Genomic DNA, 15,445 nt, shown 5'->3' with positions numbered 1-15,445 from the left:
ATGCCAAGAACGGGATTTTCTTGAAACCCCGGGACTCTTGGCATGAACTTACTCCTGATGTTTCGAGTTATTCCAAGTTGTTTCGACGAAGAGATATGTCAACAGAGGGGGATTTAGGCCTCTGTTGAACTTGCCCTTGCGCCTTTGCCATGTTTTCTCTTGCAAGCTTCTTAAGGTTGGATTTTGCTACGGAGTATATGATCTTCCAACATACAATATAGAGCACTGTGGGGCTGAATACCCCTTTAGGTATGGACTGAATAAGTGGGATAAATACTCCGAGATCAGTAGACATCCACCTGGCTAGGTCCTGGGCAGGTCCACGGGTACCCCTGGGGACTATTCAAGTGGCAAAAGAGAGCGGAGTCTGACGTCGGGACCCCCGGAGTGATTTCTGATCACTCGAAGGGATCGACGGGTGTGGTCTGATTGGTGATGTGTCTCAGAGAAACCTTTGAAGCTCGCCTGATCCTGGACCGAACTTTTTCACTCGGGGAGCATTAACGCGAAAATAGGCAAACCTAGCTGAGGGACTACCCTACAGCACTGGAGGTACCTACCTTGAACATGAGGTGGTTCTTCTCTACGCTGAAAACCGTGATTCTTTCCTATCCATAGATAACACGGGAAACCTTTAACCCCGTTGAATGTTCTTCCTGCAATTAGATTGATATATGTAGTTAGTATAGGTTAGAGCTTTGTACCCCGATCAATCCTTCACCACATACATGTATATAATCCTCACCCAAGAGCCGAGAAAGTCCAATCCCTCGGAAACAACCCGTACTGCACATCATCCCTATCCCGGAAGATATCATCGTAATGCGCAATGCAAGTCTGCGCGTCCTCAGCTTGCGCATAGTATCTATCCCCCAACGCCTTAAACACCGGATCACTCCACATCTTCGCCATCCATGCCAGCGCATCAGGCCCAGCACCATCTAGTGGAAGACCATAAGAGCGTAATCGCTAGAGATATAAGTCAGCCAAACGCCCCGAGAGAAAAAAAGAAAGAAAGAAAACCCACCCAAAGAATCGGCCAAAAGAACGCATCCGCAATACTAAACCCACCAAACAAAAACCCATCATCAACCTCACCCAGCAGTGCAAGCCTCTCAGTCGCCGCCTTCCGCGCCGAATCCCAGACTCGGAACATGCGCACTATCTCCGCAGCCGCACCATCCGGGATCGGCACGTTGCCTGTGTACCTGGCGAGGAAGTTTGTGTGGAAGGTATTCCGCAGGACTGGGAAGCCGGAATGCATTTGAGCTGCGGCGCTGCGGGCTAGGGCGCGTAGCTGGCGGTCTTTAGGCCAGAGGGGGAGGGATGGGTTTGATTCAGCGAGGAATTCGCAGATGGCGAGGGAGTCTGTTATTGTTGTTGAGGGGAGGGAGTGGCATTGTAGGAGTGGGACAAGGCCTGTTGGGGAATAGGATTTTGTCTGTATGGTTTATGTGAGTAACTGTATACCTAGGTTTGTGTTGAGGATGGGTCTAGGTAGGTCTATATACCTCGGAGAGTTGTATGAATTGGCGTGTGTGGGGAATCTGGAAGTATTCTAGTACTGCTTCGACGCGTGCTGTCCAGCCTATTTGGAGAGGGCTTGTTAGTGAAGGCCGCTGGTTTATGGTTGCATAGTGCTTACTGGAGTAGCGGGTATATAGCCCGATGAGGTGATAGTCTGGGGTTTGGGTGGCCATGATGATATGTAGAAAGTAGAAATGAAGTGAGGTTATGAGTCTGGGGGAAGTTCCAAGTATGTAGCTATTGTGGGATCCATGGATATACTTCCTGATGAGTCATGTAACTTTTTCAGTCGACGGGTCCCACATTCCAATTGAGAGATAGAGACAATTTTGCCGAGGTGGTTTTATTTAAAGTGAGATTGTTTTGAGTCGAACCTTTCTGATTGATGCTAGTCATAATGATATAGATCAAATGCCACACCGGCGCCATGCAGGAAAGATAACAATAAGAATGAAAAACAAAAGATAGAAAAAGAAACTCCGAAAAAGATATGACACCCCGGATAGCCAGGAATGACTCCTAACAAAGAAGTCAAAATAAGAAATACATCATTAAATAGAAAGCAAGGGCCCATCGTATGTATATGACACGACATTGAGAAGATGGGCAAGGGGAGGACAGGGGGTGGCTGGAGAGAGAGAGAGACTGAAATAGCGTGAGAGCAAGGAGCAATGCACCAGGCAAAGAAAACACAACGCGATCACACGGATGCTAATAATAAAAGGTCGTCAAGTGAATTGAGCCGTCTCTTCATCAGAGGGTTCACAATTCACGCCCAGTAAGGGCGATGCAGGAGATGTACCGAAGTAAAACAAGAGCAGATATTGGTATTAAAAGGCGTAAAGGCGAGAGAAAGATCAAAGCCCCTTGAAGAATGGACTCGCCTCGATTATATCTTCATCACCGCAGGCAAAATCCCATCCCACAATGCGAGGGTCCACGCTGGCACAGATGAGCTTCCGTGCGTCGAACTGGAGTTTGAACACCCTTGCAGCTATCGCGGACCCTTGAGGTCTGCGTTGGTGACCATGGTGGTGATGATGGTGAGCAGGAGGTGGGTGGACTGGCACAGCGTTGATAATCAGAGGAGGCACAAGTGGTGGGTTGTCACGACCAGCGTGGGGGTTGACATTGGCATTTTGCCCAAGTGTCGCCAGAGCCTGTGCTGCTTGCAATTGTTGAGCCTGGGCAGAAACAGTGGTTCGCGCCAGTTGGCTGAGGCTCGCACGAGCGGAATTCGTGATGGCATCACTGTGCCGCAGTTGATAATCCGTTGTCCACTTGTTATCACGGTCTTTGTGCCAGATTAAGATTGACTCGTCGTAGGAACCGGACACGATACGGGCCCAGCTACTACCTCCACCGCCGGGTGGGATTTTTGCTCCCAGAGCAGGGATATCGCGAGGGTCCCGTGATCCCGTAGTGTTCGGTTGGTAGCCATTGCGGCGTTGCTCCCGACGACCCATGTCAACGTCCAATCCGGCCTCTTGAGCGGCGAAGAACGCATTTTCGGTCGCTCGCACTTCTCCGCGCATGGTTTCATCGGCACCTGGAGCATCACCAAACCCTGCTTGAAGGGTGCGAACGAGATTACTATGAGCTCGCAGACACGCCACCTCAGCTCCGGTGGCATGATCATAGATGCGAACAGAGTTATCATTGCTCCCACTGACGATTCTTCGGCTGTCGAACTCAACACATGCAATACCTTTCTCGTGGCCCATCAAGGTCTTCGAGCATGCACCAGTGCGGATGTTCCAGACCTTGATCACTCGATCTCCAGATGCTGTCACAATATCATCACCATGAAGCTGCATTGCATTCACGGCAGCTCCATGTCCTTCGACGGTCATAAGCAACGTGTAAGGCTCTAGAGCTTTGTATTGATCATGTGCAATGCCGGCTTCAAGAAAGCTCGGTGAAACCCCGTCGATATCTATTATCCATGTAGGATATGTGGCGCCTGATCCATGACAGATACGCGGATAATCCTTGCTATTCGGTAGAAGATCTCGGCGGTTCCATACCTTGACAGTTCGGTCTTTGGAACATGTTACAAGGTAACGATGATCGAATTTGAGATTGAGCACCGAGTCGAAATGTGCCTTTTCAATTTGACGAATCTTTTCTCCCGTGGAGAATTTCCATATGATGACGGACTTGTCGCTGCTGCCAGAGATGATGATGTCTTCCTCGGGTTGAGGATCAAATTGCAGGCAAAGTACGGACTTGGTGTGTCCCACCAGCGGGGGGTGCCACAGTCTTTTGGTATCCAGGTTCCAGACTCGCACAGTCCTGTCTCGGCTCCCACTGACTAGCCATCGGCCTTCGAACTGGATCGCATATACGCATTCCCGATGGGCCTCGTCTGGATGAGATGGGTCAGGAAGTTGAAAATTGGTATAGCGGCCTTGATGCCAATTTGCTTCGAGGCGCCTGCGTTGCTTGTAGACGTGGAAATAGTTGACTTTAGCGCTTCCGTTGGTATCCCGCGTGAGAAGATGCGACCGCAGAGGTGGGTACAGCGGCGAAGAAGATTCGGGGATATTAGTTGGCAGAATGGACTCCGGGTCATCAGCGAACGAAGGTGCAGTTTGGTCGTCATCATCAGTCATGTGGTGATCGCCTTCACTATCGGCCACCGGGGGGACAGGGTCAAACACGGTCGGTCTTTGGTTTTCATCGCTTCGTGAATCGAGCCAGGTCGACGGCACGCGCTTTTTCTGCTTAGGTTCCCCGATATCTAGTTCCGAGTGTCGTAGGCGAGACTTCCGGGTCTGGGGCGACATGGCCTCGGAATGTTCTTGCTCAAACGCACGAATCGCGCCCGTGTCCATTTCCCAACCCTCATGAATATAGTGGAATTTCCACAGACCCGAGTCAAGGATACGTTCACGCCATGAGCGGGATGCAAGCGATGCATTCAGAAGCGTCCGAATATCGAGGTAGGTAAAGATCTCCCATGTGATTTCCGGGGGAAGCCTGACACATGGGTCAATATGGAGGATGGGGTTAAGTCGATCAACTACTGCGGCGATACTCGATGTTCGTAGAGACCGAAGAAGACTGTATGCGAGCTCTAGAAGAGGGGAAACGGTCGGTTAACAAGGAAAATCGCAAAAGCGACAAGCAAAAGAAGTGGATGCTGCGCGCTCGTAGCCATCACCACAGGGGGAAAGGGAAAGGGATATCTTACCAGCTCTGCCGGCCTCGGACTGGGCGAGCACCCAATTTGGAAGCGCCATGACATTGTCCGATCCCAGATCTTTGTCGGCCTGACTTCGAGTATCGTCCGAATAGCCTTCATCTAGCCTAAACGAGGGTGACAGAGAAGGCGCGGAGAACTCCGGGACGGTAGTTGTCTGCAATTGCAGCGTAGGGGAGACTTGAGCATCGGGAGCATCGGGGACATCGGGAGCATCGGGCAAGGGCTCACCCTCCATTGATGCGAGTTTTCAGAGGGGTCTGCACCGAGCTGATGGGTCGGACGCCGAGATCAATGGCGTTGCGCGATGGCTGCGGAATCCTACAAGGAACTTTTAAGCCCTGGAGTGATTATAGAAAATTAACAAAAGAGGATAGGGTCGTTTTGTAAGAGGGTTGGGAAAAGGAAGGAGGTTGAGTAGATGGGTTCAAATGTTGGTCTCGGTGCATGTCACGTCACGTTTGGGCGAGGCAAGGCCCACCTGATTGATAGAGCGCAATTATCGCGAACTAGGGACTTCAGTCACAAAGTGGAACACAATTAAAAAATGGAGAATTCTAGAATTTCAATTTAAATTCGAAGAAAAAAAGAAGAATTTCGATGGAATTTAAATTTAAATAGAGTCATCCTAAAGAGCCCTCCCATCACTCGAAGTACGTTTGATTATGCGTGTTAAATGGACACATTGTTCCCCCTGTGAGTCACGTGGGTTGAGTCTATATACTATTGCTGTAACAAAAAAAACAAAAAAAAGCCTTCCATAGCTGGATGCTTCATGAGAAAAGCGGGTTATTGACAAAGAAAAGTGGGAAGTCAAGAACGGGTCCATTCCTCCATGTCTCACATACCATTGTGTTGCCGTAGAAGTATGTTAGGAAGCAACTCGTAGTATACTCCGTGTAGGTTGTTCTATTAGATCCAGATTCCTCTATATTCTGCACGGCTAGGGCCATAGCTACGATTAGAGGGCATACTCCATTTCTAGTTAGTCCGGGGGGAAAGAATAGTACCGATTGCATTTTCCAAAATAGGTGCTAATATAGTGCTAATATAGTGCTATTACGTCGAAGGGAACCGCTAAAATCTGTCTTACAATTGCACAGACCATTTCTAAGCGCTAAAGACAGCCCTGGAGCCCTGGAGGAGATAATAATGTTCTAGAGCAGGAAGATTTTAATAGTTGAGTAGTTATATATTTTCCCTATCTAGTTTAGTGGATGTACCTTTTGTATACGAACCCTATATAAAATGTACCACTGTACTATGTATGCATGGATATAAATTCTCCAACATCAGTACGGCCTTCTTCACCTGCCATTCAGCCTTCCAGCCCCCAAGCCCTGCCCCGTCGTCTTAGGTTACCCAGCCCCAAAGCCTCCAGCCCTGAAGCCCTGGAGGTGAAGGGCTGCTGACACAAGCAAAGGCCAACTGCCCCTCTCCACATCACACCGCCCCATAAAACATACGCTAAACCCTTTGAGGCAACTGAACAGACTCCTTCGGCTCACCCTCTTCTCCAAGGATCCTATTCCTCTGTTCCATCAGCAGAACTCTTGTCTGTTGTGCTTGCTCGTGTCGTTTCGGTTCTTGGCCTAGTTTAACCTGCCGAGCCCATCTTGTTTTTGGCTTCTCTTATTCTACCATTCCGTGCACCCCCTTTTTTCTCGGGACGTCGATTGTCCTCCGCTGAGTCCTAGTGACTGGCCTTTTCGCAAAGGTGTTCCTCCGAACCCTTTTTAACCAGATTTGACTCGCCTGCCCGGCTGCAGCGGTCATTTACAACACCTGAATTCCTACACCCCATCGATTGGGACTGGCTGGCAGGTCGGAATATATTACTCGAGCCCCTCCTTTTCCTCTAGAAAGTGACAGTGCATCGTATTTGATATCCGTGCTATTGGTTCAAACAGATATACCTATATTTATCACCTGTTGCCTCTGATCTCGAGGGCGCTTCCCGGGATACGCATCTAAAACAATCACGCCTGCGACCGAGAACCGATCGTATCGCTGTTGGTCTCCGGAGTTTCGACCGAAACTCCTGTTTGACATCTCCCTGCGCCGCGCAGCTCACACCCACCCGGGGAACTCATGATCGTCATCTCCCTACTTCCGACGCTCGTCGATCCCTCCGAACCTATCCCTCTTGGGTCTGCTGTGCAGATTTAAGTTGAGCCCGGCTGGTCTAACTCATCTATACCCGGCCCTCGAGGAAATTCGATATGATAGACTCTTCAGCCATGAGTGGCGCTCCAGTCGCCGAAGATAACATTATCAACCGTCGCGGTGGAGAATCGATCTACCAAAGTTGTGTCAATTTGAGGAGGCGGCTATCCGAAGTTCCCAACTTTGAGTCATACCTGCAAGAGATGGATGATGATGATCGCATAAGAGGAAATACAGATCCGGTGGCTTCCTTATGGAATTGCCTCAGAAATGGCTATCCACTATTGAGCATTTATAATGCCTCTGGTCCCGAGGAGCCACTAGAAATTGATACTGGCAAGGTAACCGAGGCGAAGCGTCCCAAAGCGGCGACATTCAAGTTCCTACAGGCCTGTTTACAAGAGCTGGAATTTCCTCAACAGGATTGCTTTTTGATCACTGACCTTTACGGCGAGAGTACCACCGGATTCATCAAAGTGATCAAAATGGTGAACCGTGTGCTGGACCTCCTCGAGATTCAAGGCCAATTAAATCAATCTGAAGTTCTAGAGGCTCCCTCCGCGAAGGCCAATGTGAAGCTTACCAAGCGAGAGCATATTCTCAAGGAACTTCTGGAGACGGAGCGTGACTATGTTCATCACCTGCAGAATCTCCAAGCGCTCAAGAAGGAACTGGAAGAGACGGGTGCTTTGACAGGCGATGCGAGCCATCAGATTTTCCTCAACTTAAACAACCTACTAGACTTTGCTCAACGGTTCCTGATTCGCATGGAACAGCACTACGCCCTGCCAGAAGAAATGCAGAACTGGGGTCAACTTTTCTTCCTGCATGAGGATGCTTTCCGCCAGTATGAGCCTTTCATTGCCAATCAAATGCGTTGTGACGAAGCCTGTATGAAGGAATGGGACAAAATCCAAAGTGCGCCACGCCATATAGATCTGCAACAAATGGTCGCTCAGCCGAAAACGCTCAATGGATTCTTCGTGAAACCTTTCCAGCGTTTGACTCGATACCCGCTGATGCTCTTGGTAAGTTTGCTAAACGCTAGGTTCAAGATAACGAGCTAATATGGATGTGCCTTCTCAGGAGCTACGCAAACAATTAGAAGACGAGCAACTCCAGGCTGATATCACACATGCAGTGAATTGTATTCAGACCGTGTTGGACTTTGCCAACGAGGCAATCCACAAAGAACACTTAGCTGCGGCAGTAGTTGATCTATCTGAGCGCGTGGATGACTGGAAAGCTTTGAAGATGGAGTCATTCGGAGATCTTCTTCGATTTGGCACTTTCCAAGTTGTCAAGGGAGACAGTGGAAAGGATAGTGAGAGAGAGGTATGTGATCTCGCTTTCTGTGTCTTATGCTTTTTGGTTCCCCGAAATGGCACATTACTGACATTGCCCTTAGTACCATATCTATCTCTTCGAGCGCATACTTCTCTGTTGCAAAGATATCAATCCCAACAAGCAAAAGTCCAAGCTTATGATGCAAAAAGATAGGCCGTCTTTGAATGCGAAAGGAAAAGCTCGTCTTCAATTGAAGGGTCGGATCTATATGGCCAATGTCACAGATATTGTTTGTCTTCAAAAGCCTGGTAAGTATTACTCTTGGCCTGCGGGGTTAAAAAAGAAATTGCCTCTAATTGATTCCAACAGGACTCTACCGTATTCAGATTTTCTGGAAAGGAGACCCTGGTGTCGTCGATAATTTCATCATCCGATATGTAAATGAAGACACCATGCGGAATTGGTACAAGGACATTGATACCCAACGGGCGATCCAAGCCGAGAGACGCACTTTGCGCAATACTGGTACATCCGACAGCGAGTTCACATACATGGAGGGCATGGCGCATATGCCCAATCCCTATCAACAAGAGTATGATACCGATGACGCCAACAGCAAAGATGCATATCATTCCGAATTCCCAATGAGCCGAAATGCGTCCAGTACTAGTCTGAGAACCCGATCTGCCACCGGTGGCAGCACCACATCTGTTCCTCACCCCAACACCCGACCACGCTATGCAGGAAACGATCCATCGCTTTCGGTGCACACCCAGTTCCCTGGCAACGGAAGCATGTCCCCTGGTGATCGAAATATGAGCTCCTACTTTTCCCCCACGGCGGAGACTCCTTCTACGAGATCGAGTTCTCAATCCGCAGGATTTTCTTTCAGTCGTCAGAATACAAATTCCACCACTCCATCCTCGGTCTGGAATGAGGATTCCCTTCGCTACACAGCACCAGCGTTGTCTCGTGTCACGTCGCGAGACGGGTCGACCTCTGGCGGATATTTCCCACCTCAGCCTTCTGGAAGAGGTGCTCAGCGCCCGTCATTGCCTCCACTCTCGGGCCCGCAGGCTCACTCTGCAAATGGCATGACCCAGCGGATGCGATCAGCTAGTAGCCCTGATATTCACCATCACAATAACAATCCCGAGTCACGGCGTTACATGGGAGTGCACACCATGCAGACAGTTGACAACGTCCCCGTGCCACCGATTCCTGCGCACATGGCCAACATGAAAGCCCCCGTCAACCGTAGCCAGAACGGCTCGCCTATCAACAACCAGCTCCCCATTCGTACCCAGCCCCAACTCCACACCACGCATTTCAACGAGCCAGAATATAACGATAACCGTAATTCTGGGCAAATCTCTGACCATGCCACCTCGCCCTTGACCCAAGAGCCGCTAGAGGAAGGAGACTATATGCCTACTCAACTCAAGGCTAAGGTGAACTTTGAGGACAACTATGTCACGCTGGTAATCGCGACCAACATTTTGTTCCGTTCATTGACGGACCGCGTGGATGCCAAACTCGCTCGGTTCACCGATCGATCCATCGGGAGCAAAACGGTTCGACTGCGCTACCGCGACGAAGATGGTGATTTCGTCACGATCGATAGTGACGAGGCAGTCCAGCTTGCTTTCATGGAGTGGCGGGAACAACATCGTGACATGCTCGCCAAGGGCTTGGTGGGAGAGATTCAACTCTACTGCCAGGTGGTCGATTAGATCATTTCATTTTCTTGTTTGCTTTCCCGCTCATTCTTGACTTAATACCTCCCTTGATTCCCCCCCGCGAGGATCGCATCGATCCCTGTCTTTTCAACGCTTTGCATCGCCTGTGGCGCTCGTTCTTCCATCCTGACCCTTACTGTTCCAACTGGATTGGCTTGAAACTGTTAAGCCGCCCGTTCTCGGGGAAGATACTTCTTTCTATCTCCCCTTTCTTCTTTGTGACTTTCAGCGAGCCACGCCGTGGCAAACATGTAGTTGGATTGTTCTCCGAGCATCTAATGATTTGTTTATGGCATGAATGATGTCCTGGTGACGAGGTGAAGGGATTGTCCGATGAAAGACGTCCCATTGTTTTGAATTTGCGTTCCCATTTCGCGGATTGTTATCTCTTTACTGATCTACTAGTATCTCAATGTCCACGAACGTACGAAGCTTCTATATGATGTATATGTCTATTGTTTTTTTTTATAGGGTGGAATTATACAACCTTTTTTTCCCATATAATGCGTGCAGATTGTATCCACTTGCCTATCTGATCGGGATGCCGTCGGATAAATAGCCGATTCTTGGCAGGGCCAAATCCAGTTACAGCTACAGCTAGAGCTAAAGCTATAGATCTATAACTATATTTATAGTTAGAAGTTACGTCTATACATAGACATATACCCAAGTAACTCCCGGCAATATCGGCTGAGAGATCGTCCAAAAAATACTAAATAGAAAATACCTCAAATGCGCTATTAATGGGATTGGAAAGGGAGCGCCTGGTGGTCCTGACGTCCCGAGGGAATTCTGAAAGGGCAAAGTCGGTGATTTCGTCGAATCGTCGCCGAGTATTTGTTGGCAAGCGTCATTTTATAAAACAAACCCGGTTCGGTGTAAAAGTTGTTCTGTTCTGTTCTGTTCTGTTTTATTTTTTTTTCTTTCTCTTTACCTTTCCACTTCCCCCAACGCTTTTACTATTTTTTTTCATAGAAAAAGGGCCAGTATTTTATACAAAACCCAGAAACCCCGCCAAGAATGTCGTTCTCCGGCCGCCGCCTGAGCATCCTGCGCCCCTCTGAGAACCGCCGCTTATCGACCACCAAGGATCTGTCGGACAATGGTACGTGCATATGCATTCAATATCAAATTTCTGGCATATCTGACTTTTAAAATCTTCAGAACTCCGATCAGAAACCCATCGGCAATTTCGAGCTGCTCACGAAGGTCACCGTCCCCACGCCGGTCTCGACGCTTCTCGTGCCTCCACCGGTGTCGTCTGGTGCACAGAGCGAGCCTGTGAACATGGATACGCTGAGGATCCTACCGGCTGGGCCAATCTAGGCCAGGGAGCTCCCGAGGCCGACGACGAGATCGAGGGCAGTTTCCCCCGCCCGACTTCCATTCCTATCACCTCTGCTGCTCGGGAATATGGCCCGACCGCCGGTATTAAGCCATTGCGCGCCGCCGTCGCTCGTCTGTACAACGACCACTACCGTCAGGGCAAGGAGAGCCAGTACACCTGGGAGAATGTCTGCATTGTTCCCGGTGGTCGCGCCGGCCTGATTCGCATTGCTGCCATCCTGGGCAACTCGTACCTGTCCTTCCCCATCCCCGATTACTCTGCGTACTCGGAGATGTTGACTCTGTTCAAGAACGTACGTTATTCGGAAGAGCTGGGCTGAGCTGAGCTCGGGTGTGTGTCACCGTTTACTGATTCTCTTGCAGATTGCTCCCATCCCCCTCCCTCTCTCAAAGGATGACCACTACCACATTCACCCCAACAAGATCGCGGAGGAAATTGCCCGTGGCACACAGGTGCTGCTGACCTCCAACCCCCGTAACCCCACAGGCCACTTTGTCCCACAAGAGGAGCTGGTGGAGATCCAGGACCTCTGCCGTGACCGCGCGACTCTCATCCTGGATGAGTTCTACGGTGGATATAACTACACAACGGGCTGCGACGGATCGACGATCAGTGGTGCCGCAAACGTTGTCGATGTTAACAAGGATGGTACGACATGCACCCCCAGAATTGAATTACGTACTTGACCAAGCTAACCGGAACGCCAGACGTCCTCCTGATCGACGGACTCACCAAGCGCTTCCGCCTGCCCGGCTGGCGAATTGCGTGGGTGGTCGGCCCCAAAGACTTCGTCGACGCCCTCGGCTCCGCAGGCTCATACCTCGACGGCGGCGCCAACGTGCCGTTCCAAGAAGCCGCGATCCCGATGCTGGAGCCCTCGCTCGTGCGCACCGAGATGAAGGCGCTGCAGAGCCACTTCATGGAGAAGCGCGACTACGTCCTGGGACGTCTCTACGATATCGGCTTCCGTGTCCAGGACATCCCTGGTGCTACTTTCTATGTCTGGCTTGATCTGACTTCGCTCGACCCGCCCCTGCCTCCTCAGGCTAACATCTCCGATGGCCTGAACTTCTTTAACGCCCTGCTGAGTGAGAAGGTCATTGTTGTTCCTGGTATCTTCTTTGACTTGAACCCTGCGAAGCGTCGTGATCTCTTCGACAGCCCATGTCACCACTTTGTCCGTCTGAGCTACGGGCCTAAGATGGATGTGTTGAAGATGGGTCTTGATGGTATTGAGCGTGTTGTTAAGCGTGCGCGTGAGTTGGGCGTGGCAACGTGGGAGGATGAGGTTGCTGTTTCGGATGATTAGGCTTTTGGTCTTGATTAAGACATTTGGTCCAATATACAGTTGGGTTGCTGTCAGGCTGTGCCTGGTCAGCATCTTGGCTGAGACGTAGCATAGTAGATTGCATTCTCGCATTTTTTTTATATCGCTTATTTTATTTGGCTATCTAACTTGACTGGTACCTGAGAAGAGGTGTTTTATAGGATTAGAAAGGCTTCAACACGAGGGCTTGACTCGATATGCACCATCTAGATTAGAGTACCATATGCACATACTTCCAAACTACATCTTGTCTTTTCTCCCCGATCAAATAATCCATACCTAATATAATCGATCACGAGGTCACCATTGCATATGTACCTGCATGAAGTACCGATATCACGCAACAACCAGCTCATGTGCTCCAAGCAGCCAAAAACCAGCCCATCAGCCGGGAGGAGTGGCCAATATCCCAATGGTCCAATCTCCTCCCACCCAGTCTCGGTCAAAATACCATTCGCCATGTGCCCATCTCACCGACCTACTGCTTATTGACTAGGGAGTGAGCTCTAAAAAGGAAATAAAAGGAAGTACACAGTACATAGCCCCCCCCCCCCCAATCCCCCCCAGTCAAGCCACAGCAAGCCCCCTTCCATTTGCTGTTTCCCGAATCGTCTAGGAAAACCTCCGGTTTAGCCTTCGCCGATAACCTCAGGAATCCAAGACTGACACGTCTTGCCAGGATGGCTATTCCTAGATAGGCAGCTGCATGGTACGACATATAACAACTGCCATTCACAGACCCGGCATATTTATCCTGTCCGGATTGGCGTCGTACAAAAGGCATATAAACACAGCCGTTACCAGTGTCGTACACCCGTGAAACCCTCGATATCAAGAGATGTCCTTGGGTATACAACTGTAAGTTATACAGTAATTTGCTTGGTCTAGAAATGGATATGGATATGAGGATGGATAATAGGAGAAGAAACGGACCAATGACAGGTGCTACTGGTGTTGTCTCGTCTAAAGTTTCCGAATATGGATTAGTGGGCTTGGTTATGGGTGCCTGGGGCATCTTTTTTTTTTGAAAGGAGCAAAAAGCATCTTGTAAATAATACTAATGCTGACATAACTATGGCGTCCGTATTATTAATGCAGAACTGATGATTAGTTAGCATTTGGACTTGACCCATAGGTAGAAATCAAAATGACTACTCCGTATGTGTTCCCAGTGTACTTCGTACAGAGGATATTCGTATAACATTTCCATTTAACATGTACGATTGTAAGTACTCCGTACTATCTCTTGCACACCGGTACTACGGAGTAGTTACTAGATACATACATGTACGCTAAGAGCTAACTAGGACAATTGCGTGACACAGACAAGCAAAAGCAAGTGTATAAAAACGAAGATCAACACCGATCTGACTAAACTTTATACAGAGTTCGACATATCCATGGATACCTCAACTGTCCAGGGGAAAACCAACAGCTGTCTCGCCCTCGACACCCTTGGATGGCACGCATATTAGCGCGAAAGTGGATCCAAGAACCAGAAATAGGTAACGGTAAGTTGTGGAGTTGGGTGGATTGGAAGTCAAATATCCCCCTCTTTTGCTCCTGGATGTTGTATCTCCTCGGCATTGATAGCTTCACTTTGAATGCCGCTGATCGATGGAGCTCCCAAGAGCTGCCAAGAAAAGACGATCCCCCGACGCGATCTAGACCAGACATTCGTTGGGAAGTGGGGGTAGGGACCACTTGTGTGGGGAGAGGGAGATCTTTGGTCATATTAGGCTTCATACTGCGAGACGATACCTCTCAGGGATGACCTTTCCAGATTGGTATAATATATGGTGGTTGAAGGTATAAATTCAGATCTGCCATGTGGAAAATGAGAAACAATTGCAAGGTTTGGTTCATTTATTGCTCCACTACAAATAGCCGAGCGGTAATTATTGGGTTCTTTTTTTTTTGTTTTTTTAGTTCTACTATTGGTTCGAGTATTGGTTCTGTTCTTGTTTTTGAATTTCTCATTTGAAAGTAAAAAAAAAAAAAAACGAAAAAAACAAAACTTTGAAAAGAAAGTTTGTGATCGGCCTGAGCCGCAACAACACACAGGTTGGTCGAACTAGAATTAGGTGATCGCTCGTATTCAACTTGCCATTTAGAGGGACGTCCCCCCTCTTTTTTCCCAAGTTTTCATACCATATACTCCCGTAATAAGGCAACTGCTTTGTTTCGGAAACGATTTCGAAGTGAAATCATTGGATAGACATCTCGTGATCTGAGACGTGCGCGTCCTCTGCCCCATTCCACAAAGCTTGTTTCTTGTTTCTTATGTTTCTCCCCGGGAAGATCGGGCTAGTTTCAACGGAAATGGGTCGAAGCGTTGAGGGTTGAGGGTTGTTACAACATACAAAAGATTTACTGACCCCCACTACTCTTTTGACGGGCTCCATGACGGGCTCCATCGACCATTCCCAATGTAGATTGCGCAGGTCTTGTCGACAATCGGGGACCACATGGAACCAGAATCTCATCGGCTAACAGGCGAAGTTTCCAAGAAATTGTCTTTGACAGGTTACATTGTGGATTGCCAAGTATTTCCTTTTTGAGTTTCCTAGACAATGTGATTCTGCTTATTACATTCCATAACTAGTACGGAGTACGTATACTTAGGTACATACCTACATAATGTACTCCGTAATAGTATTCTAGATACCTGTACTATACCAAATGAAACACCGTGTCCAGGTACCGGGATCCCAGTGGACCTTCGGGAACGGTCCATAGCGCATCTCCGCAATGTCATGTATTTGACAATACAATACCCGCACTTACCAGTCTCTGCGCCGTGTACCCCGGTGCTCCCGAAAGGCCCAAGCTCCTTAAACTCTTCT

At 49.0% G+C, this 15,445-nt stretch overlaps 4 protein-coding genes across 4 annotated transcripts; 2 read left to right on the top strand and 2 right to left on the bottom strand.

Moving 5' to 3' along the window:
- Positions 1-741: 741 nt before the first annotated feature.
- N7455_012105 (uncharacterized protein) lies at positions 742-1,700 on the bottom strand (the record flags this gene model as incomplete). Its single annotated transcript, XM_040957289.2, has 4 exons — positions 742-969; positions 1,028-1,441; positions 1,512-1,588; positions 1,646-1,700. 4 exons carry the CDS (start codon positions 1,698-1,700, stop codon positions 742-744), a joined length of 774 nt encoding a protein of 257 aa, XP_040812257.2.
- Positions 1,701-1,885: 185 nt separating this feature from the next.
- Positions 1,886-5,186, bottom strand: N7455_012104 (F-box and WD domain protein). Its single transcript, XM_040957276.2, has 2 exons — positions 4,724-5,186; positions 1,886-4,606 (listed from the first exon to the last, which is right to left on the bottom strand). The coding sequence occupies exons 1-2, from the start codon at positions 4,968-4,970 to the stop codon at positions 2,385-2,387; spliced, it is 2,469 nt and encodes an 822-aa protein (XP_040812258.2). The 5' UTR covers positions 4,971-5,186; the 3' UTR covers positions 1,886-2,384.
- A 1,043-nt stretch (positions 5,187-6,229) lies between these two features.
- On the top strand, positions 6,230-10,382 carry N7455_012103 (Rho family guanine nucleotide exchange factor CDC24). Its single transcript, XM_040957261.2, has 4 exons — positions 6,230-7,926; positions 7,985-8,233; positions 8,307-8,493; positions 8,555-10,382. The coding sequence occupies exons 1-4, from the start codon at positions 6,955-6,957 to the stop codon at positions 9,916-9,918; spliced, it is 2,772 nt and encodes a 923-aa protein (XP_040812244.2). The 5' UTR covers positions 6,230-6,954; the 3' UTR covers positions 9,919-10,382.
- A 504-nt stretch (positions 10,383-10,886) lies between these two features.
- Positions 10,887-12,614, top strand: N7455_012102 (pyridoxal phosphate-dependent aminotransferase). Its single transcript, XM_040957240.2, has 4 exons — positions 10,887-11,029; positions 11,089-11,564; positions 11,635-11,920; positions 11,980-12,614. The coding sequence occupies exons 1-4, from the start codon at positions 10,945-10,947 to the stop codon at positions 12,579-12,581; spliced, it is 1,449 nt and encodes a 482-aa protein (XP_040812276.1). The 5' UTR covers positions 10,887-10,944; the 3' UTR covers positions 12,582-12,614.
- Positions 12,615-15,445: the final 2,831 nt, after the last annotated feature.

The sequence above is a fragment of the Penicillium solitum genome (genome assembly GCF_028829755.1).
Source record: "Penicillium solitum strain IBT 25940 chromosome Unknown utg000009l_segment0_segment0, whole genome shotgun sequence".
Taxonomy (NCBI): Eukaryota; Fungi; Ascomycota; class Eurotiomycetes; order Eurotiales; family Aspergillaceae; genus Penicillium; species Penicillium solitum.
This window is presented reverse-complemented; position numbering and strand designations above follow the sequence as displayed.

Coding starts and splice junctions, on each gene's coding strand:
- N7455_012104 (XM_040957276.2), bottom strand. CDS start 4,970: ATGGAGGGTGAGCCCTTGCCCGATGCTCCCGATGTCCCCGATGCTCCC. Junction 4,607..4,723: donor GTCCGAGGCCGGCAGAGCTG/GTAAGATATCCC, acceptor CCCCTCTTCTAG/AGCTCGCATACAGTCTTCTT.
- N7455_012103 (XM_040957261.2), top strand. CDS start 6,955: ATGATAGACTCTTCAGCCATGAGTGGCGCTCCAGTCGCCGAAGATAAC. Junction 7,927..7,984: donor GATACCCGCTGATGCTCTTG/GTAAGTTTGCTA, acceptor GTGCCTTCTCAG/GAGCTACGCAAACAATTAGA. Junction 8,494..8,554: donor TGTTTGTCTTCAAAAGCCTG/GTAAGTATTACT, acceptor TGATTCCAACAG/GACTCTACCGTATTCAGATT.
- N7455_012102 (XM_040957240.2), top strand. CDS start 10,945: ATGTCGTTCTCCGGCCGCCGCCTGAGCATCCTGCGCCCCTCTGAGAAC. Junction 11,030..11,088: donor CAAGGATCTGTCGGACAATG/GTACGTGCATAT, acceptor TAAAATCTTCAG/AACTCCGATCAGAAACCCAT. Junction 11,565..11,634: donor TGTTGACTCTGTTCAAGAAC/GTACGTTATTCG, acceptor ATTCTCTTGCAG/ATTGCTCCCATCCCCCTCCC.